This window comes from Amborella trichopoda, chromosome 3, assembly GCF_054954075.1.
Source record: "Amborella trichopoda isolate Santa Cruz 75 chromosome 3, AtrichopodaSantaCruz75HAP2 v2.0, whole genome shotgun sequence".
Lineage (NCBI taxonomy): Eukaryota > Viridiplantae > Streptophyta > Magnoliopsida > Amborellales > Amborellaceae > Amborella > Amborella trichopoda.
The window spans coordinates 26,749,685-26,771,842 of NC_142338.1; the positions used below are offsets into that span (position 1 = coordinate 26,749,685).

At 37.7% G+C, this 22,158-nt stretch overlaps 1 protein-coding gene, 2 long non-coding RNA genes and 1 pseudogene across 14 annotated transcripts; 2 read left to right on the forward strand and 2 right to left on the reverse strand.

Annotated features, from left to right (window-relative positions):
• Nucleotides 1-1,701: 1,701 nt before the first annotated feature.
• Nucleotides 1,702-7,953, forward strand: LOC105420903 (nuclease). Of its 10 annotated transcripts, none has more exons than XM_020669093.2 (4): nucleotides 1,702-1,946; nucleotides 6,465-6,952; nucleotides 7,032-7,251; nucleotides 7,331-7,953. In XM_020669093.2, the coding sequence occupies exons 2-4, from the start codon at nucleotides 6,485-6,487 to the stop codon at nucleotides 7,807-7,809; spliced, it is 1,167 nt and encodes a 388-aa protein (XP_020524752.1). In that variant the 5' UTR covers nucleotides 1,702-1,946; nucleotides 6,465-6,484; the 3' UTR covers nucleotides 7,810-7,953. The 10 variants fall into 10 exon arrangements, with proteins under 10 accessions (XP_020524752.1, XP_020524751.1, XP_011624546.1 ...); XM_020669092.2 differs by having other exon boundaries at nucleotides 6,468-6,952; XM_011626244.3 differs by having other exon boundaries at nucleotides 6,480-6,952.
• A 5,683-nt stretch (nucleotides 7,954-13,636) lies between these two features.
• On the reverse strand, nucleotides 13,637-18,343 carry LOC148782824 (uncharacterized). The gene is made up of 2 exons (XR_016051013.1): nucleotides 17,927-18,343; nucleotides 13,637-14,315 (listed from the first exon to the last, which is right to left on the reverse strand). It is a non-coding gene; the product is annotated as an uncharacterized LOC148782824 (long non-coding RNA).
• On the reverse strand, nucleotides 15,588-17,047 carry LOC18437344 (factor of DNA methylation 1-like; annotated as a pseudogene). Its single transcript, XR_016052315.1, has 4 exons — nucleotides 16,967-17,047; nucleotides 16,670-16,807; nucleotides 16,240-16,362; nucleotides 15,588-16,000 (listed from the first exon to the last, which is right to left on the reverse strand). The product of XR_016052315.1 is annotated as a factor of DNA methylation 1-like (transcript).
• Nucleotides 18,344-18,544: 201 nt separating the features above from the next.
• LOC110007576 (uncharacterized) lies at nucleotides 18,545-20,879 on the forward strand. Of its 2 annotated transcripts, XR_002281531.2 has the most exons (5): nucleotides 18,545-19,068; nucleotides 19,234-19,358; nucleotides 19,514-19,609; nucleotides 20,274-20,407; nucleotides 20,500-20,879. It is a non-coding gene; the product is annotated as an uncharacterized LOC110007576 (long non-coding RNA). The 2 variants fall into 2 exon arrangements; XR_016051014.1 differs by lacking the exon at nucleotides 20,274-20,407.
• The last annotated feature ends 1,279 nt before the right edge of the window (nucleotides 20,880-22,158 follow it).

The following is a 22,158-nucleotide window of genomic DNA, read 5'->3' on the forward strand; positions in this document are numbered from 1 at the left end:
ACTCATCTGTTTTTGCTAGAATTAACTAAAATAGCTGGAAATCACTAAAAAAGTGAAATAATAAAAAATAAGACACTATCAAGCAACTCACAAAAATAATATTATCCATAATATATTAAATTATATAAGATAGTAAATTCCAAATAAAATTAAGGGATATCAAAATATCCAAAGAAAACAAATTATTCAACATTCCTTTTCCAATTATTATAACTCATGATTAAGTTCTTTGGTAGATATGTTTAAATTAAATCAAAAGATATGTATCGAAGTTTGAATAGTTCATCTCTTATAGGCATTTGAATAAATTTTTCTTAAGATAAATATCATCAAAACAGGCCCACATGTGCTGAGTAACAATATCTCCTCATTTGCCTGCCGCCAATCCTCGGTCACACATTGTCGGCCTCTAATCGCATAATGCCATCTCTCAGTCATGAAACATTGTCTCGTTCATGCACTACGGTTCTATGCCCAGTAGACTGCATTCCACCGGTCACCCCAAGGTCCCCTCTAGGATCCAAGACTGTCAGGTCCCTAGCTTCCTCCTATTAGTTCTCACTTGTCCGTGTTGTTGGTACCCCTGCACCAGGCCCTCTAGACCTTGCTGCCTACACACACATCACACGGGTCACATGAGGCTTATGGAGAAATGGGGTTTGACAATCCTTCCCCACCTAAACTCCAACGTCCTCGTCGAACGCTCGGCCTTTATTGGGTCCCCATAAACTTTAGCTCCTACCAACGCCTAGCTCCACACAATGGTTGTGTCCATTTCAGCCACCGAGCCTCCCAATCATGCACACACGGTCAAGTCCTCGTTTAGCTACCATTGACCCTATTGAGTGGTCAGCTCTCCCGCCACCACGTCCCACTTACCACTTGCATGGTTTGTACCTCATGCCACAACTATATCTATTTCATGGCTAGGTCCATTGATGCTGCCATGACCAATGTTGTTTCCCGTGGATGTCGTCCAAGTGCTCCTCTTGGGTCTTGACACGAACTTCGTGCCTTCATCATAATGCAAGTAGCTTCTACTGTACTCAAGGTGGTCTACATGATCATCGGTACGTGACCAATTCCACTGCTGCCACCATGCCCCATGCTTGATACAATCTGTCACATGGGATTTTCATCGCCTAGCCCATGCATCCTTGGCGTCCAAGCGGGCAATACTTGGATGCCAGGTTCAGCCTTGCTCAGTGTCACCGCATAGCGGAAGAGCATACTTACAAGGGTAAAGTGTAGCCAATCCTTGGTCATGCATTGGCATTGTGTACCGCCATCTCTCGGTCACGCACCACTACCTCCCTCATGCTCCACGATCTTATGCCCTGTCGACTACATTTCACTAGTCACCCCAAGGTCCCCTCTAGGATCCAAGATTGCCAGGCCCTCGACTCGACTTCCTCATGTCAGTCTGCACTATCTGTACGATGCTAGAGAAATCCTGAGGCCACCAAGCGATAGATAAGAATGGATCACCTATTTGTGGGGGAGTAATTGTACATCATGGTCTTTGGGAGTACAGATACGTGATCAAATTATGGAGAGCTCAAAATAACGGAGAAGGATTCCGGTGTATGAATAACCTATTCGGTACCCCAATGGTGCGTCCAAACAGTTCCAAGTTTCCCCTCAAGAACGGCAACACCACTGATTTTATACAAGTATCACCTGTGTTTCTTTGTCTCACTTGAACTTAGCGGGATTTGGGAACAACAGTCTCCTCGAAACGCCACGCCCTATCTCGCTGTGGGCGTTAGTGTCCCCAAACAAACAAACCCTAATATCGTTTCTTCTTATCACTCACCGCAGTAGCACAACCAAGGGTTAGGGCTACCACCGAACGACCCGCAAACCTGGTACCATCGCTCTCTCTCTCTCTAACTTTTTGTTAGTGGGCATTTGTTGCAGATATTGGGTTTCAGCAGTGATCAGAGGCAAGTTGCGCTCCTTTTCCCTTCATTCATTTACTTTACTGATCTCTTTGCATTCTTCTCTCCATAGCTCTCTGCTTTTTACTCCTTTAGTCGTGGTTGTTTGGTGCGCAATCTATTAACTTCTTATTTTTTATTTATTTTCCCGATTCATCTCGTCTTTCTACGTATTCATGTTATACTTGCTCCGTTATGCCCTTCGTTATAAGTGGTTATTTTATATTTTCTTCTGAATTTTTTTTGTTCATTTCGTTTGATAACCCACATAGAGCAATGGGTTCTCTTGCGTTCTTATGTTTCTAGTTATTTCGTTCTAGGAATGGTTTTTTTTGTATTCTTCTTCTTCTCCTCTCTTTCTCATTGCCATCTTCCTCTCTGTATATTTTTGTTTCAATTTTTTTTTTTAATTAGGATTTATCCTTTCGACTTCTTTGTTTGTGAGTATGTGGTAGTTTGAATATGTGGATTCTTTCTCGACTCCCTCCTTCCCCCATGGTTTGGGTTTCTTTAAAGGTGAATATTGTTTGGATTGAGTTTTATCAAAGTTTCTTTAAAGGTGAATATTGTTTGGATTGAGTTTTACGTCTTTGATATGGATTGGACTGGGTTGAAAACTTTTTGATGTTATAGTTGAATTAATGGTTTGGATTTCTCTCAAGGGTGAGGTTGCCTCCTTATACCGTAGAAGTAAGGAGCACCTCTAAAATATGCTTAGAGATTTTGTTCCGGCATTCGAAACCTTATGATGGCTTGAAATCAATTCTTATTTTTAATTATAAAATTTAAAGTTTACAAAATGGTATAGATCGAGTGGATCAATAAACACTTAAGAATTGTGAAAATAGACATTCTAGATAAGGTGTCAAGATGCACTATTGTTGGGATTTGGAATTCTTCTTTTTTTTCATGTCCATACATCTCGAAGTAGAGATGATCATCTTCTATAGGATTTTTTTAGGCATACCTTACTTCAATAGTATAAGTATTGCAACCATATATAAACTCTTTCCTTCTATTAATGTAAGTATTGTTTGTGTAGAGTTTTCCGTCTTTGATATGGATTGGAAAATATTTTATATTCTAGTCAAATTATTCTAATATCTGACTCTCTCTCTCTTCACACACACACTCACACTCACATACACCTCCCCACCCACCCACGCATACACATCCACAAGGAAATGATGTTTCATAACTTCATATTGTGTTTCAGGCCTGCTATCTTAGATTGGTGTTTGCCTTTAGTTTTTGCATCAGCTTGGTGTTGGTTTTAGCCTTTTAGGTGTGTTACTTTAAAGAAATCCCAAAAACAAAAAAGTAAGGATAGGATTGGCTTTGTGTTGTTTAAGAATGTTTTTATTTTTGAGATTATGAAGTGATCAAAGCTCTCTTTTTTTTTAATGGTTATGGGTTCTTATGGAAGGGGTTGTACACTATGGGACCATTTACTTTATGTGAGATATAAGGACGTTACAATCACCTATAACCATCAAATATGAAATTTGACCTTGTGGGATATATCACTAAGGACATAAATTTTCTTCGGGTCTAGAAGCCTAGTCAATGCTACAACTTCAGCCATTGGATTCCACGGCCAATAGTCGAGGGTGATTGTTACCTCTTACCAAAAGTAAATGATCATATTTTATGCTTTTCCTTTATGGAATAATACTTGTTAATGGACCAATAAAAAGAAGGGTTGTGATATTTATAAAAGCATGATTGAGTTTTTTTGTCTTTCTTTAACTTCATGAAAAGCCTAAGCTTCAATTAGGGAATGATACCTCTTCCACTCCGTGGTCCCTTGTATTTTTCCTCCCTCGCGTTTCCTAGTTTCTGGGCTTGCATATTTCTATGAACAAGCAATGATTCTCATTATGGTTTCTTGGGGTACTAGGAAGTATGGGAACTAAAATATTTATTCTCTATCGAGGATTTATCATGCTTTCTCTCTATGTGCTACTTTTCAAAAACTTGAACGGCTTCTTGACTGCCAAAAAATGAGCAACTTGCCTAGTCAAATAGTTAACTTCCAACAGCTTGGCAAATTCTTCAGATTGATATGAAGAATTTTAGGAAAAACAAAACATCAATATGGGAATCGTTCCCAGCTTGTCACCTGAGGCATTGCGATGCTTACACACTAGAAGAGACCATGTATTGGTCAAACAAAATTGAAAATAAGAAAGAATCAGATAGATCCCTAGTTTTTTATTTATAGAACTCACCAATTGAACTAGTCAAGTTCACTTAGGCAAGTTTGTCGATATTCACGTCTATGCATATAACATGCCTTGCCAAGAGAGCCTACTAAATCAGATTTAGGGTTCTTTATAAAATTAAATGCTTTGGGGTCATGTCTACGATATGTATAAGAGTCATATTCTCAGTGCAAGACCTAAAAAAAAAAAAACTCACTCCAATGTTGAAATTCTTCACTCTTTTTTGGCATCCAGTTGTTTTAGATTGTGGGTTAATTGATTTGCGATTCTTTGCATTAACACCATATTTATGTATTTTTTTTATTTATGTATCCAGTGTTATGAGTTTTAATTTTGATGGGAAATTTGCTGCTTGGGCATGCTCTTCATAAGAAAGGGTTTAGCATATTATTTTATCAAATTGTTCTTTATGCATGGTGCTTTTATGCTGATAAGCTACATGGTTATAAAATTAATATACTATGAGACACCTCTAGTTTACTCCTAGACAAATGCAGGGATTATGAATTATGGGTAGTCAACCACTTGAAAGTAATGCAACAATGAGAAGGCTAGAGTGGACACCCACTTGGGATGAGTTTCTTGTTGGCCTAATGGTCGACGAAGTAAACAAAGGGCGAAAGGGAGACAAGGGATTCACAAAAGAATCGTGGAACTACATAGTCAGTGAGTTTAACAAGAAATTCAATGTAAACCTCAACCAGCAGCAGCTTAGAAGCCGCTACAATTACTACAAGAAAGAGTACAAAATTGTCAAGACTCTTCTTAGCCAGAGTGATTTTGGTTGGGATGAAAGCAGAAAGATTGTGACGGCTGAACCTGAAGTCTGGGATCGCTACATATTGGTATGTTGGATATGTAATAAAATTCCCAAATTGTATGCCTCGTGTGAGTACCTTAATGTTCTACGTGCAGGCACACCCTGAGGCTAAACAATACTTAACGAAGGGCTTGCCACTGTTGGGAGAAATGGGCAAGATAATTGGAAATTCAGCTGCTGATGGCAAAGCTTTACCATCAAGTCATCGTGGAGAGGTGTTGGAAGAAGCCGCGAGAGGAATGGTAGCTCTACAATCAGAGAATGAGGAATCAGATTCAAGTGAGGATATGAATGCATCATATCAACGCTACAAGCGTAAATATGTGACACCCACTTCCTCGTGTCATAGCAAAAAAGAGCGAAAGGGCACTGATCTGGCTGCTTTGGCAGCGGCCCTCCAGGAGATGGCAGCTAGTTCAAGGTTTAGGGCAAGTCTTATCACGGGTGCTAACTCAAAACAAGAGTTAAAAAATTGTATAGAAGAACTACAGACCATGGAAAACTTGGATGATGTGCTGTTTGTGAAAGCATGCAAAATGTTAAAGGATGAAAAAAATGCTCTTGTATTTATGACGCTTAAGGGCCATCGCCGGTTATTATGGGTTAAAGAGATGTGTGATGCACTGTAGCTTCTGTGTCCGCACTTCATGGAGTTTATGTTTTATAATCACCTTTTTCTTTGCCCCATTTTGGTGTGTCTTTGGAAGAGATGAACATTCGATGTACTTGTATATTTCCTTTTGTTCCCCCATTTTGATCTACATCTTTTGGAAGTAATGAACATATATTCTTGTCTTTGACATTTTGATAGAGTTTTTTGGATGTCATTAACTTGTGAATGTATTCGTGTATTTCTATGTTTCCCCATTTTGATGTATGTCCTTTGGATGTGATTAGCTGGTCGATGTACTTGTATACTTTTTATTTGTTTTTGCCATTTTAGTGCATGTGTTGATTTAAATGATGAACATGTCGATGCACTTTGTTTGCTTTTGGAATTGGTTTTTGGAGGAACATCAGATATTTTTGATGTGATTGACTTGGTAGTTTGACTTACATATGTGAGTCTGAACTGGCTCGATATTCCCTCTCTCTCTCTCTCTCTCTCTCTCTCTCTCTCTCTTTGGTGCTTTGTATGAATAAACACCATAACACAAGATGATGATGTGATTTACTTGGGTAGCTTATCTTAAACATGTGACTTTGCATTCATTCTTTATCTTTCTTTGTGTGCAATGCTTGTATAAACTCAAGATGAACATGTTTGATAGGTGGTGGTTGCATATGTGATTATGACTGCATGCTGTTGGACCCTCTCCTCCTAGTTGTTTGATGTGATAAGTTGTAAAATTTTCTTTAAATTCGTTTGGGTTTGGTTGAGACCTTCCCTGACATTGTAGTTAATACAGCTGACTTGCATTCTTCTTACATTTCATGCAATGGGCATGTGACTTGTGTTGTTCTTGCATTTAACTATAGTAGGCTTTTGCATAGTTGCCATGGATGAGTCGGATGTTGAAGAAGAGATGGAACTGGCGGCTGCAACTGTTGCCTATTACTGGTATACTCACATGTCAAAAGAACCATTTTATAATTCATCTCTTAGTGGTACTAAGTACGTAAAGGAAGTACTCAATGGCAAAGAAACATATTGTCGCAAGATTTTGCGAATGGATAAGTGCGTGTTCTATAAGCTTCGTGATATGCTTCTATCCAAAGGCTTGCTGCGTAACACATCTAAACTTACTATTGAAGAGCGGCTTGCAATATTCTTGATTACTATTGGCCATAACCAGCGTAATCGTATAGTTCAGGGACGATTTCAACATTCTGGTGAAACCATTAGTCGACATTTTAATGACATGTTGCATGCAATTTTGAAACTATCGTCGGATCTCATTCAACTTCCCAATACTAGTACCCCTGAAGAAATCCACAAGAATTCTAAGTACTTCCCTTATTTCAAGGTAATCAACTAGTGACCACCTATGCATTCTTATTCATTCTTATATATTTTGCCACTCAATTCTTTTTATTCTCTTGAAGGATTGTATTGGAGTGGTAGATGGGACACATATCCCTGCTATGCTTGGCGTCGAAGATCAACCACGTTTTCGTAATCGGAATGGACTTTTTACACAAAATGTTATGGCAGCGTGTTCATTTGATTTACGATTTGCATTTGTTCTCGCGGGTTGGGAAGGCTCGGCTGAAGATTCACATGTATTGAGATCAGCATTGACAAATGGATTTCAAGTCCCTGAAGGTATCAGGAATCTTGTGTAGATATCTTCTACTTCTGTGGTTTGTTTATCCTGTAAGCCTAAAAGCTCTCCATGATTTAGGTAAATACTACCTCGTCAATGAGGCACATTCAAATGTTTCGGGATTCATGGCTCCGTATCAAGGTGTCCGTTACCACTTGAATGAATTTATGGGTGATCAGCTACCACAAAATGAGATGGAGCTATTTAACTATCGACATTTGTTGTTAAGAAATGCAATTAAGTGCACTTTCGCTGTATTGAGAGCACGCTTCCCTATATTAAAGTCGCCACCTCCTTACCCATACAAAACACAAGTCAAGTTGGTCCAAGCAGCGTGCATTTTACATAATCTTGTCCACCAGGAGAATAGAAATGATTGGCTTTTCACAAGATATGAAAGCGAAACTGAACCTGAAGAAGAAAAGCTGGAGGATCAGCCTGAAATACAGGTATTAGAAGATGCTTCCCTATCAAGTCAAGATCAAGTTGCTTTTGCATTGCGGGATTCAATTGCGAGTCATATGTGGAATGATTACACATATGGTGTGAAAGCATAACATGAACTCCGGCATCTAGTTTTAGAACTCCGGCATCTAGTTCTACCGTTGTTTGCTTTGTCATGATGATGTTGAGAAGACATTGATAATGTGGTAGTTTTCACTCAGTTGATTACTTTATAGATTTTTGTTCATTTTCTCTCAGTAGCATTTTGACCTCTCATCTTGTGAGATCCAGTCATATTCTGCCATTCTCTCTCTCTCTCTATCCATCTATTGATTTTGTCGGGTTTCTTCTCTTATGGGACTTCCTTGTGATCTCTATCTACAATCCATTTCTAGTGTCTCTATAATTTGTTTGAAGCCTTTTTCCTTGTCTATAACTTGTTTGTAGCGTCTCATGGGTTTTTTACTGAATATTTATCGAACTTGCTCTCTCCACAATTTCTTATAGGTATTCTGCTACATTTGCTTGTGATATCTTCCTATATATATATATATATATATATATATATATATATATAGAAAAAATCTTCCCAAGCAAAAAGCAACAGTAATCTCTCCACACCAGCATCCACCGTCTGTTCAAATTAATTTAAAATAACGGTTGAGATCTGCTCCAAAACCCAGCACGTGAAAGGCTATGATGGACTCAAAAGCTTCAAACCTATCAAAATTTTACTTTCTACCCTCTTTTGCTTTACTAACCTCTTTTCTCTCTCGTTCGCGATCTCTACTGCTCTGCGGAGGTCCCCTCTCTCCCGTGGCCCTCTCATCTCTCTACGCTGCTGCCCTCACTTACTGCTTTGCGGAGGTCCCCTCTCTCCCGTGGCCCTCTCATCTCTCTACGCTGCTGCCCTCACTCTCTCTGCCTAGCCACCCTCATGCCGTCTCCTCGCTCGCCCCTTTCTCTCAAGGCCTTTCTCTCTCACCAGCTGCTTTAGAGAGAGAACAAACCTTCTTCATGGAAGAAACCCAATATGTTTTAGTTCTCTCTCTATTACGACTTTGCATATCATTTTTCCTTTCGTCATTGATATATGGAACGCGAGCTCTCCATCTCTCAGCTTGCATTAATTCAATTTGTATTATTTTTAAGCTTGGTGTGGATTATTTTATATGCTCTTTTACCCAATTTTTTTTTGGTTAGTTCTCTCTCTATTACGATTTTGCATATCATTTTTCATTTCACTAGTGATATATGGAACGCGAGCTCTCCATCTCTCAGCTTGCATTAATTCAGTTTGTATCATTTTTAGGCTTGGTATGGATCTTTTGTTGTGTCCTTCTACCCAAATTGTTTTCTGAATTCAATCACAAAAACAGAGGAACATTGGTTCAATTGGATTTTATTACTTTCTTTTATCATTGATTCTGAAAGAAAACTGAATTAGATGGTTATAAATGGGTTTCATTGCACAATTTTTATTGTTTGGATCTATAATTTGAAAAAGTTGCAATAAATACAGCTGAATTCTCTAATAGAAAAAATAATGCCCGACTTTCAATTAAAATTTTAATACAATTAGTTGGTTTTATGTCATGCTTTTCTTCTCTATTTCACAATACAGTTTTTTCTTTTATTTTTTAAATAAATTTGGGTTTAGTATTCATTTCCCTGTTCTGTGATTTTTTTTGTTGAGAATTTGAATATGAGAAATGGAAATTTTGGTCATATTCATTTAATTTCTTCAGTCACCTCCGCGTATTTTATTTGTTCTCTTTTGGGGAAGTGGGTTCGTGTCCAATTGGTTAGTAAGATTGATAGAAGAGATTTGGGCATTATTCATCAAAATGCGGGGAGGGGTTCTTGGGTGTTTTCAGCTGATAGAGTTCTAAATTGTTTTTCAAGATGCTGAAATGTGAATGCAGCTGATGGCAGGCATCTAATTGTCAGCCACTTTATCACCAATTTTGGTCGTAATGGTCATAACACTTTATCACCAGTTTTGGTCGTAATGGTCATAACACTTTATCACCAGTTTTGGTCGTAATGGTCATAATTGAACCAAGATATGAACTTGGTTTTCTCCTCTTTTTTATGACAATGGTGAATTTTCCTGCATTTGAATCTAGGATTTGGGTGAAGTTCAGTCAAGAATCTGAAGAGATTATGTAGTTGCCCTTTGATTTTTTGTTTAACTTAAATTCTTAATAGACTGAAATCTAATTTCAGCTTCAACTTTGGGTTCCGGAGTTGAAGTTTGAAATGAAATCTTAGGGTTTTATGTTGCTTACTTTCTGTTAGTGGTGCAAATAGTTACACGCAAGATGAGCTTTTGTCTCAAGTATTGGAGGCTCTTCTTGTCATCTGAGGTCTTGTAGAACAGAAAACAAAATTGATAAGTGATTGCAATCGGTTATTGAATGTATCTCTTGGACAGTCTTATGCTTGAGAGTAGTGAAAACAAGCGCCATGTCATACGAGCCTGTATTTCTGGTTTGTAGATCCTTGGAGAAGAAAGAAAGGGACGAAAATCTCTAGTATGGGACAGATAAGCAGTAGTCTTTGTTTTCTTTGTTATAATTAATAGGATAGATAAGCAGTAGTCTTTGTTTTCTCTGTTATAATTAATGGGATAGATAAACAATAGTATTTGTTTTCTCTGAATTACTTTAGTATTCATTATTGTGTTATTTTTGCTAATTAACATTTGGTGTTATAATGTAGTAGGAGGACATCCACCGTAGCACAGTGCTCTTGAGGTATTCAGCTACCTATGAAAGTATTGTCCAATCCCATTAGAGGAGCCCCAGGAGAACAATGCGAATGATGATGTACTTGGGGACATTGGAGAGAGTAGCTCCCGATCGGAGGATTAGATCCCGACACAGCCCATTGCTACGGCAGAGCTAACGGAGGAGGTTGAACGGGCATAATATGCTTGTATCATGGATGCCTCAACATCAGCATCTCCCTCCTCTCCCCTAATCATTACTAATTCAAAAAATGGGAATGAGTGTGGTGCTCAGGCTATAGTGGATGAAGCTTGCCATGATTTTCCATCTGATGGGGACATAGTTGAAATAAATGGAGAAGGAGATCCATTACTTATAGATGCTGAGGCAGCCCTAGAAAGAGGTGTAAGTATCGAACTGGCAATAGGAATGACATTTACTGATAAAGATAAATCTTATGATTATTATAATAAGTACGCAAAATTGGTAGGGTTTGGTATAAGAAAGGGAATGACCATATAGAAACATGATGGAAGAATTAGTCAAATTTTAGAATGTTGTAAGCAAGGTTCTCGTAGTGAGATGTATGATGGGAATGAAAATGCTCGCCCCCAGACAAAATGTGGATGTCTGGCAAAGATCCGCATTAAAAATAATGAGAAGTATAGATGGGTTATTGTGAAGGTTGTAAAATAACATAATCATAGTCTCACAACGCCCAACAAGACTAAATTCATTCGCTCTCATTGAAAGATACCAAACACTATGAAAAAGGTGATTGATACATTGGAGTCTTTTATGACTAAGCCTAGTGTTATGATGGATTACCTTATTGAAGAGGCTGGTGGGGCAGAAAATGTCACTTTCATTGAGAACGACTTTGAGAATCACATAACTAGAAAAAGAAAACAACTAAAAGGGAAAGAGGGTAATATTGTTATAAATTGGTTGCATTCGAAGAATGAATTAGATCCTAATTTCTTTTATAGAGTTCGACTTTATGAGATGGGGAGGTTGTTTGGTGTTTTATGGGTTGATTCAAAGTGTAGATTGTCATACCAAATTTTTAATGGCGTGGTAACCTTTGACACCACGTACCAAACAAATGACTACAGTATGTCGTTTGGCCCAATCCTTAGAGTTAATCATAACGTGAACACAATTTTACCCAGATGTGCTCTCATATTCAATGAGACTATAGAAACCTCTATTTGGTTATTTGAGAACTGGTTAGAGGCAATGGGAGGCCGCCAACCAAATACAATTATTGACAACGGCTGCAGTCAAGATAGTTTTCCTGAATATTAATCATCATTATTGCAAGTGGCACATTATGGGAAAGTTTAAAACACATCTAAGCCATGTTAAGCATGCGCACCCATTATTCTTAGAGGTATTCAAGAAGTGTATTGCAGCCTACACAGTTGAGCAGTTTGAGGCTGATTGGTTGGCTATGATTCAGAAATATGATTTTTCAAGAGGAAAGTTGGCTCAAGTGGTTATATGGTTGTCGCACTCAATGGGTTGATGCGTACATAGGTGATAGGTTCACAGCCGGCATGAAAACCACACAACGAAGTGAGGGGTTTAATCATTATTTAAAGATGTATGTCACTTCTGGTACAGGTTTACAAAAATTCATGAATGCTATTGAAGAGTTGCAAAACAAGAAGTTCATCAAAGAAAAAGAGAGAGACTGTAAAGATCTTATATCTACACCTGTTCTAAAGACAACCTTTCTTATTGAGGAGTATGCAGCAAAGACATACACTCAAAAAGTATTTAGAAAGTCCCAAGAAGAGGAGGTAAGGTCTTCAAATTTCCTTAGCAAATTAATAGAAGGCAATGATGAATTCTGTCAAATATAAGGTGGAAGACATTGGTGGTGTGCCAATCCTTCGGACGGTTACATTCATTGAATCAGGGTAGAAGTGTACATACATATGTCAAATCTTCGAGCGTGTTGGGATCCCTTGTTCACATATGCTCAAACTGTTCAACATGAGGAATGTATTAAAGATCCCATCTAAATACATTTTGAGCCGTTGGACAATAGATTCAAAGAAGGGTGTCAAAGACAAATGTGGTGCTAGTAGTTCTACTATATCTAAATTTTCGAGTTTCATTCGACGTCATGAGTTTTATGATCTTGTGAGAAAAATTGTAAAGCCAGCATTAGAAAATGATGATCTATTAGAAAAAGTGAAGTTGGGTATCTCCAAGTTAGTTGAGGAGGTCAACGCAACAAGAGTGTCTTTGTCGAATACTTATGCGCCATCAGCCTCCACCCATTGCAATGCCGCTGAAGATGAAGTATGTGGTAGTAGCAAATCAGTTGATGCCTCCCCCCTTATACTCGATCCACCATATGCACGAGCAGTTGGATGACCAAGGACTAAAAGGATAAAACCTTCATGGGAGGAAGGGCCAAAATCTTCTACGCAAAAAAAAACAGTTGAAGGAAGGGCAACCCACTGGAAGAAAGTGTAAAGTTTGCAATAAGAGTGGACATGACAAACGTAACTGTCCCGTGAAGGTACGTGGGATGTAGAGCTACTAAGGACCTCGAGCCGAGTTGATTAATTTTTTGATTAATTTATGGGGAATGCAAAGGACTTGACTAATTTTTTGAATTTTGGAGACATGTAAATACCCTTTTTTGTAGTTGACTTTGGGGGTTATGTGAATATTCAATATTCATATAATTTTGTGGGCATGTAAAGGACGCCTCTATGGGGGCATGTAAAAGACCTCTTTGTGGGCATCTAAAGAACCTATTTGGTGACTTTTTTGTAACATATGTGTGACATTTATTTCTTTCCATGTATTTCATTAACATGTTCAATGTAGGTTTACTTGGATAATGAAATGCATTTATATCCCCACAGTTCTCACGTTATTTTATTTTTTATGTTGAGCGTTTGATCCATTCTCACCTTTTACCACACCAGAGGGCATACAGAAAAAAAAAACCAGAGAATTTCATTCACAAAAGATTGTGTGCTCCATTGTAGCTGAGGACCATATATATATATATATATATATATATATATATATATATATATATATATATATATATCTCCCTCTCTCTCTCTCTCTCTTTATGTATGTGTCTCAAAAAAAAAAATCATAAACTGAATAATACCATAAACTATGGAATTTCTTTCACAAAAATTACCATTAATTCAACAATGACCAATTACAACCATTTACAAATCACTGGATTACCATTAATTAAACAACAACCAATTACAATCATTTACAAACCACTAGAGGTCAAACACCTCATGAAATAGGAAAAAAGATACAAGAAGGTCAAACACCTCATGAAATAGGAAAAAAGATACAAGGAAGTCAAACACCTCATGAAATAGGAAAAAATAAAAAGAGGTCAAACACCTCTCAACAGCTATTTCAGTATCCCTCTCTCTAGAATCATGTCCTTGAGTCTCTCTCCAGACGAGCTGGTTTTAAGTGACTCAGATGCTCTCTACAGCAAACTCTGAGCAGCTGTTTTCCCAGCCAAGCTCTCATCTTTAGGGTTGTGTTGGTGCTCCTTCAGAAGCCTATCAAACTCTCCCCAATTTTGCAAATGAGGCTCAAAGTGTTGTATCAGCACTTCCATGGCAGCTTGTTCTCCATATGTGAGATATTCAAGCAACCATCTCATTGTTTCGTCGCTGCTTTGCTGAGTTTTTTAGACCAGAAGGGTGGGAAAGCTGCTCTAACAACATCAAGACTACCCTTCTTGCTTGCTCACCGACCTCCGAGCTTGCTCCATCATTGGAAGCAGCAAGCATACTCTCTGAGATACCTGAATATCCAGTGTGGTGAAATTGACCAGATCATAATCTTCAATAATCTCGCATAGCTCTTTGGTGAGTTTCCTGCAATGGAAGAGTGAGGTAGTTTTGGCTCAAGCAAAGTGAAAAATAAGGCCTGATGTGGAAGCACCAAACCTGTACTTGGCAGAGTGTGGATATTGATCAAGGTGTTGTTGCAAATAAGACAAATCCCGCACATCTGTATAAGACTCTGGGTTGTAGGTTGCAATTTAAGTAATGCACGTGGAAGGTGAGGAATAAGTCATTTTAGTAAATATAGTAAAAGGGAAAGCACATCACTGCTATTAGACTATTGTACATGATACTCGAAGTCAAGGGGCCAACAGGACATTCAACTAGGGACGTTGATAAACAACCATCCTGCAGTGGGAACACACCGTGGATGCAGCTTGGAGTACCTTTCTATGTTTGGATTGGTTAAGGGCCATATAACATTGTTCATAAAAAGAATTCGTCTTCATAGTGATTATAAATTAGAAACAACTTTGTGGTTTGTCATTTCATAACATACTCTTTATCTGAGTTTTAATTCTTGAAAGTTTCGGTCTAAAGTATCAAAGTCTTAAAGGCTCAGAACTACAAAACTCTGCTAGGTGGTACTAGCTGATTCACTGCTGCTTGAGAAGACTGCACAAAGATTCATGTTGAATGATCAAGAGAAAATGACTTGAATACTAATAGTTACACAGGCATTAGTTCCTAAAACCAGCGTACCAAAGAACTCATACACTGTTCAACCAGAGAAAATCATAAAAAATGATGATACTAAATCCACCACTCAGTATAAAATACCAGCCATGTATTTGAAATTGCAAAGTATTTGCATATGATTCAATCGCTAGATAAGAAAGAAAAGAAAGCATAAAAGGTGCCCATAGTTCTTTCTTTTAAGGTTTATGCCATGCCAAGAGTTGTCAACTTCAAAAAAGTAGACTTTACTCAGCACAAGTCACAAAGAAATTGCCACTAAAAAGTACTATAAAAAAAGGAAAAATTCTCGAATTTTCAGTAAGTGATGGTTCGTGCTGTTACATGTTCAAGGCATCTGATATGTCCTTTTTTTTCATTTTTTACTAGTAACAGTTGAATTTGGGTGCATGATTTGATACTCAAGTTCCAATAGATAGGCGATGCAACAGAACAACCCAAACACGTGGTTCGTTGAGTTGAAATTGGAATTTCTTGAATTCTCAATTTTCCAGACAACAGACAAAGCATGGATAAACTGGAACTAATTGTTTCCTAAAACTTGCATAAGTTCACTTGCATCATATTGGTTTATTTTCTCCGTATGGTGCGTTATAGCCCTTCATCTTTGCTGATCTTTGACCGGCAGGCCAATTCCTCATATGTAATTTGATAAGATTAAACTTTTAATTCTTATACAGCAGATATTGTTTTAAAAATAATGAACATCTCCAAGGTGTAGGGCCAAAATCTAGGTCAATAAATAAAACCTGACATATCTAACAGTCAATACCCTGGACAAACACTACTATCTATGCCATATCTTCTTTTTGTTCTTGATTTGATTCACGAAATGATGAATTATTCTTCCAATGTGGCTTGTCTTCTTTCTTTGAAACTCCAGAGAATAGGAACGGGGTATTTTCCACTTGGATTGTATTCATTGAGTTGAAACATTGCCGTCTCCACAGCCTTGAAAAATTCATCCCCATATTCGTTTTGAGTTCTCTCAACTTGTCATCATTTTCATCGATGACCTCCTGCACCATCACCAGAATTTCCCATGAAATCAGAAGCATGATTTAAAATGAACTAAAAGGACTTCATTAATGTCTCAATAAGATCAAGAATTTAAGAAGATACACACACGGGAAGTTAACACACATCTAATAGGTCAATATGTTGCAGTTGAAAGCATATATGGTGATGTGCACATTTTGTAATACCTACAATCACTCATATGCAGTTGAAAAAATTCACAAAATTCAGAGTTGCATACTCTGTCCATGCTTTTAATAGTAACCGTCTTGAAAGGATGCCAAGATGGGTTTCTTGTGCGTTCTTCCCATAAGGAGCATAACTCTGATGCCCTCAAATCCCATTCTTCATTGGGAAGCTTTGCTTATACAGCACGAGTAAATAGCTGCTCATCAAGGACCCCCAATCTCTTCACACCTATAAATGAGCGATTATTTGGTTTCTTCTCAAAATACTGCAAGAATGGATATATGTCAGCTGCATAAGTTACAATCATCAAAAAATAAAATTTGACAAAAGATGGTTATACATCGAAAGGAATCATGAAAAAAAGTGGGTCCTCCAAAATATGCCTGTGTAATTAAAGGTATACCAGTCTATTGTTGTCTTTTAAAACATATAAATCTTAATTTTGAGGGTTCGATTTTGCCAAAAGAGTTGTACGACTATACCTCAACTGCGGGTTTACGAGCTGCTTGCAGCTCATCATATGCTTCTCTTTCCGTTCTTAAAAGAACATTGTTTAGCTCTTCCAAGCTTTGCATTTCACTTTCTTTCTCCTTTAACTCCTCGACTGGTTCTTTCACTCCCTGGTAAAAATTTTCTTCAATATCTTTTATCTCATTACATCACATTTCATCTTGTTTATTTCTTCTTGACAAGCAAGTAGTTTTTGAGCGTTTTCACCACGAAATGCTTGTAGCTTTCTCTGTGAGTCACATTCTTTACTTGAAAGAGCATTGGCTAACTTTGTAAGGAGTTTCATCATTATCTTTCTCTGTGAGTTCCCTATTAAGTGCCTCAATCTTTCGGTTGGCTTCTATGTTCATCATCAGCAGCTCTTGTGTCCTTCTAGTAGCTCCAACTACTCCAGTTGCCGAGGTTCGTGCTTCAAATAATTCCTTTTTTAGTTGTTGAATAGTATTACCAACATTTTTTAAAGGTATTGAATTATCAACATTTTTTAAAGGTATTGAATTATCAACATTTTTAAAGGTATTGAATTATCAATGGACACATTTTGCCTGGTCATGACGAAATTCAAATTCCCAACAAAAAAAATCACAGATCAGGGAAATGAATACTGAACCCAAATTTATTTAAAAAATAAAAGAAAAAGTTGCATTGTGAAATAGAGAATAAAAGCATGACATAAAATCAAATAATTGTATTAAAATTTCAATTGAAAGACAGATATTATTTTTTCTGTTAGGGCATTCAGCTGTATTCATTGTAACTTCTTCAAGTTATAGATCCAAACAATAAAAACTGTGCAGTGAAACCCATTTATAACCATCTAATTCAATTTTCCTTCAGAATCAATAATAAAAGAAAGTAATAAAATCCAACTGAACCATTGTTCCGCTGTTTTTGTGATTGAATTCAGAAAAAACAATTGGGTAAAAGGGCACAACAAAAAATCCTACCAAGCCTAAAAATGATACAAACTGAATTAATGCAGGATGAGAGATGGAGAGCTCGTGTTCCATATATCAATGGTGAAAGGAAAAATGATATGCAAAATCGTAATAGAGAGAGAACTAACCAGAAAAAAATTGGGTAAAAGGGCACAAAAAAAAATCCATACCAAGCCTAAAAATGATACAAACTGAATAAAAGTAAGTTAAGAGATGGAGAGCTCGTGTTCCATATATCAATGGCGAAAGGAAAAATGAGATGCAAAATCGTAATAGAGAGAGAACTAAAACCTTTTGGGTTTCTTCCATGAAGAAGGTTTCTTCTCTCTCTAAAGCAGCTAGTGAGAGAGAAAGGCCTTGAGAGAAGGAGGCATGCGATGAGACGACGTGTGGGCAGCATCACAGAGAGAGTGAGGACAACAGTGCAGAGAGATGAGAGGGCCACGGGAGAGAGGGGACCTTCACACGGGAGAGGGGGGACCTCCGCAGAAAAGTAGAGATGGCGAACGAGAGAGAAGGGAGGTTAGCGGAGCAAAGGAGGATAGAAGGTGAAATTTTGATAGGTTTGAAGCTTTTGAGTCCATCACAGCTTTTCGCGTGCTGGGTTTGGAGCAGATCTCAATCGTTATTTTGAATTAATTTGAACAAGACGGTGGACGGTGGTGTGATGGCTGTTGCTTTTCGCTTAGGGATGTTGGGAAGACTTTTATATATATATATATATATATATATATATATATATATAAAAAGAAAATGATGAGTTTAGCTCGCTCGCGTACCCATTCATATGCACCCGACGGCTGTGATCAAAAGTTGGGCAATTGATGGTCAAGATGAGTTTGCAAAGGTCCTGCCCCGTTGATTACAAAAAAAAAAATTTTAATAACCCGCTGACACACAGTACTGACCGGTTGACACAGAGAAAAAACACGAGCGGCTCTCTCTTCTCCTCAAAACATGAGCGGCTCTCTCTTCAAAATCAAGGGATTTTATCTCTCTCTCTCCTCCCTGGTTTTCTTCCTCTTCCTCGTCCCTGTGTCAAGCCTCTCCTCCCTGGTTTTCTCTCTCTCTCCTACCTGGTTTTCTGCCTCTCACTCCCTGTAACTTTGTGTCAAGCCTGTTCTCCCTGGTTTTCTCTCTCTCCTACCTGGTTTCTGCCTTTCACTCCCTGTAACTTCTTAAACCGAAATCATGCACCCCATTGATAGGCGCTTAGCCCCTCTCTCTCTCTCTGCCTCTCGCTCCCTGTGCTTAGCCCCTCTCGCTCTCTCTACCATTCCTACTGCTGGTGCACCCTCTCTGCCTTTCGCTTCCCTAATAGCTCAAAAAATCCCATCGGCCCCTCGTCTTCACTATCCAAAGGCCCGTCCCTCAGGGAAAAACCAAAGGCCGCTCACGCATTGTCTCTTCCCCTCGAGCACCATCTCACGCAGGTACTCTCTCTCTCTGTATTTGACTCATACAATTTATTATAAACAATTTCCATCATTGATTTGGGGGGAGTTCGGGGTTTTTTAGTGGAATCTCAAACAATTTTGGTGGAATCCACCTCAAATTTTCTTTCTGATGCAAATGTCATGTACATGGTATGTGAATAGTGGAAAGTCCAGATGAATTTATCGAGTCTCTATTGGGAGCACAACGTGAGGCAACTGCTTCATTTGGTGTAAACACTGTTCTAGTGGAAAAATACATTTCTCGACCACGACATATAGAAGTCCAGGTATAGTTCTTCTGGCTTCTTAACCTTTTATACACAAGATTTTTTTTCTCTTTTGTTGCATTGGTGCTCTTAAAGATCTATATTGAAAGATTGTCTTGCCACCCATTGAATATGGACCATTGTGATTAATATGCTTATTTTGAGTGCATTTTCAGGTCTTTGGAGACAAACATGGTAGTGTCATACATTTGAATGAAAGGGACTGCAGTGTTCAGCGAAGCCACCAGAAGATAATTGAGGAGGCTCCAGCAGTAAGTCTTAGTTTCTTACATTTTCATATTGTTAATTGTGGCTTGCTTTTTTGCCATTATATGATAATCATGTCTACTTCTTGAATACAGCCAAATATTACTAATAGATTTTGTTCCCAATTGGGTGAAGCTATTGTATCTGCAGCCAAGGTCATGCGCATATGAATGTCTTTTTTGAATTTCCTTTGTGATCAATTACCATGTTTTATGTAGCTGTCAAATGAATCCCAGGGTTATCATATATGGTGTTCATTCCAATTACATTATTTTTTGTTTTGTGCTTTAAGTGGTTAATCATACATGATTTGTTTTTTCTTTAATTGGTTAACCATATTTTTGGTTTCAAATATTTTCAATCAAAAAATTGAAAAGGTCATTCATGCGTCTTCTTCCCCATTAACCTATGCAATGGATGCAAAGAAGAATGAACTCTACTTCACAGCTGTGCTAACTAAACCATGCCTACAGTGTATGCAAAGAAGAATGAACTCTCCATTAACTTCCTGTGGTCTTCATGGTTTTGCCTAAATGAATATTACATGAATATTACATGGTTTCCAAACTTTTGACTTTGAAAATAACTCTTTTTACTTCAATGGCTGATGTAATCCATGGATGTGATAGAGTGATGACGTTTTTAATATATTCGTTGTGACTTCTTTAGAGAATGGATCTCAATGACCAATTCCCTCCAAGGATTTGTAAACGAAAAAACCAAGATGTAGTTGAATGCGTGTGTTTATATCAATGACACACGATAACTACAATACGCATTTCTATAAATGCTCTAATAGGAAGGTATGTAATATTTATTGATTAACATAATGTAGCATATTGGTGTGTATTTGTAAGCATATATCTAACACACATTTATCTTATCGTGTTAGCAGCTAGAATGAGACTGGATGCGGCTATTTAGAGTGGATGAAATTCTAAGTGAAGATAGGAAGCATGTGGTTAAAAGGTTTGTGTCTCAGATGCTAGATGCTTGTGTTGCTAATGGAGTAGATGCATCTCTATCTGAAAAAGAGAATTGTAAATCTATTGCTATGGTCCTTGAGAAAGCAGACGTTCAAAAAATTACTCTCATATGTGTAATTTTATTTATGATATTGATGTTTGTACTCCTATTTTTTTGTAAAAAGTATGGGTATATGTTTTATGGTATCTATATACTTATAATTATATACACTTATAGTTCTCTATCTTCTATGGAATAACAATGTTAAATTTAATATATTTATACATTAGTGTGATTTGGAACTCTCTATTTCTCTCTCTCTCTCTCTCTCTCTCTCTCTCTCTCTCTCTCTCTCTCTCTCTCTCTCTCTCTCAAGCATCAAATATTCTTAAGTGGTTTGAATGTTGTTGGCTTTATGGTTTGAACAATGTATTGTGAATGATTTGGTATACCGTTGAGTTTTATAATGCTCATGCATCAGATATTCTTGAGTGGTTTGAATAGTGAAAGCTGAAGGAGTAAGTGTGAATTTTTTGTGGTTTGAATGGTGAACAATTTACTTACATCGTGAATGATTTAGTATTCCTTTGTTATTAGCATTGTGCATTTTCGAAACTAAATAATTTTAGCGTATACGATTTCCTCCACAAATGTGTGAAATAAAATTCAATCGGTTATAATTTGAGCGTAGAAGATTAGGGATAATTGAATCAGTTATAAAATTAGTTACAACATTAGTGTTGAACCTCCACAAGATTGCTCTGCATGTGTCTGGTTAGGTGCCTCGATCTCACCCTTCGGATCTGGATGATTTGGCGGCACGTGTCTCGGGTTTCGGGAGAACCTGAGTCTTTGAGATCGCTCTCTCGAAACCTTGCTCAGTAGCAAGGGCAGGTATACCAATCGATGAGAGAGGAATTTAAGGTGGGTTCGGGACTTACTTGGGTTGGCTCGAGTGGGCGCCCTCTTAGATCACAAAGAAAACTCCCCAGTTGTAAAATTGGTTCGTAATCGCCTCCCTTGACTTGTACTTTCCTGTTTCTACAATCACACACACATGGTTAATTTACAAGATAATTAGGTCAAGTGACCACTCCTTGTTTTTGGGCGAATGCACATAGGTATGTACAATCACACTCGGCGATAGGCTCTGCCATGCATGATAAGAGAAGAAAGAGAGAAAAATAGAGTGAGAGAAGGAAAGTGAAGAAAAAGAAAAGAAAGATAAAAGAGAGAGAAAGAAAGTGAATAAAGAAGATCAGAGAAGAAAAAGGAAAGAGAGATATAAACGAGAAGAGAGAGAAAAAGCAAGATACAGATGAAGAGAGAGAGAGATATATGAGAAGAGAGAGATGAGAGGAGGAGAGAGAAAGAGAGAGATGAGAGGAGGAGAGAGAAAATTACCCTCACTAAAGGGTACTAGACCTTTTCTTCTCTCTCCTCTCTCTCTCTCCAAGACGTGCCCACAATTTGAACGTGAAAACTCTCAAAACTATCCTAATTGATGATAATTACAATTTAATTGAATTAAAATAAATTCTAAAAATGGATGCAAAAGGACTGTTTTGCCCTTGCTCGACAATAGAAG

What these genes read in the sequence shown, in the direction of transcription:
- LOC105420903 (XM_020669093.2), top strand. Translation starts at nt 6,485, where the DNA reads ATGGATGAGTCGGATGTTGAAGAAGAGATGGAACTGGCGGCTGCAACT. An exon ending in AGTACTTCCCTTATTTCAAG is followed by an intron (nt 6,953 to 7,031) that starts GTAATCAACTAG and finishes ATTCTCTTGAAG; the next exon opens with GATTGTATTGGAGTGGTAGA. An exon ending in TGGATTTCAAGTCCCTGAAG is followed by an intron (nt 7,252 to 7,330) that starts GTATCAGGAATC and finishes TCCATGATTTAG; the next exon opens with GTAAATACTACCTCGTCAAT.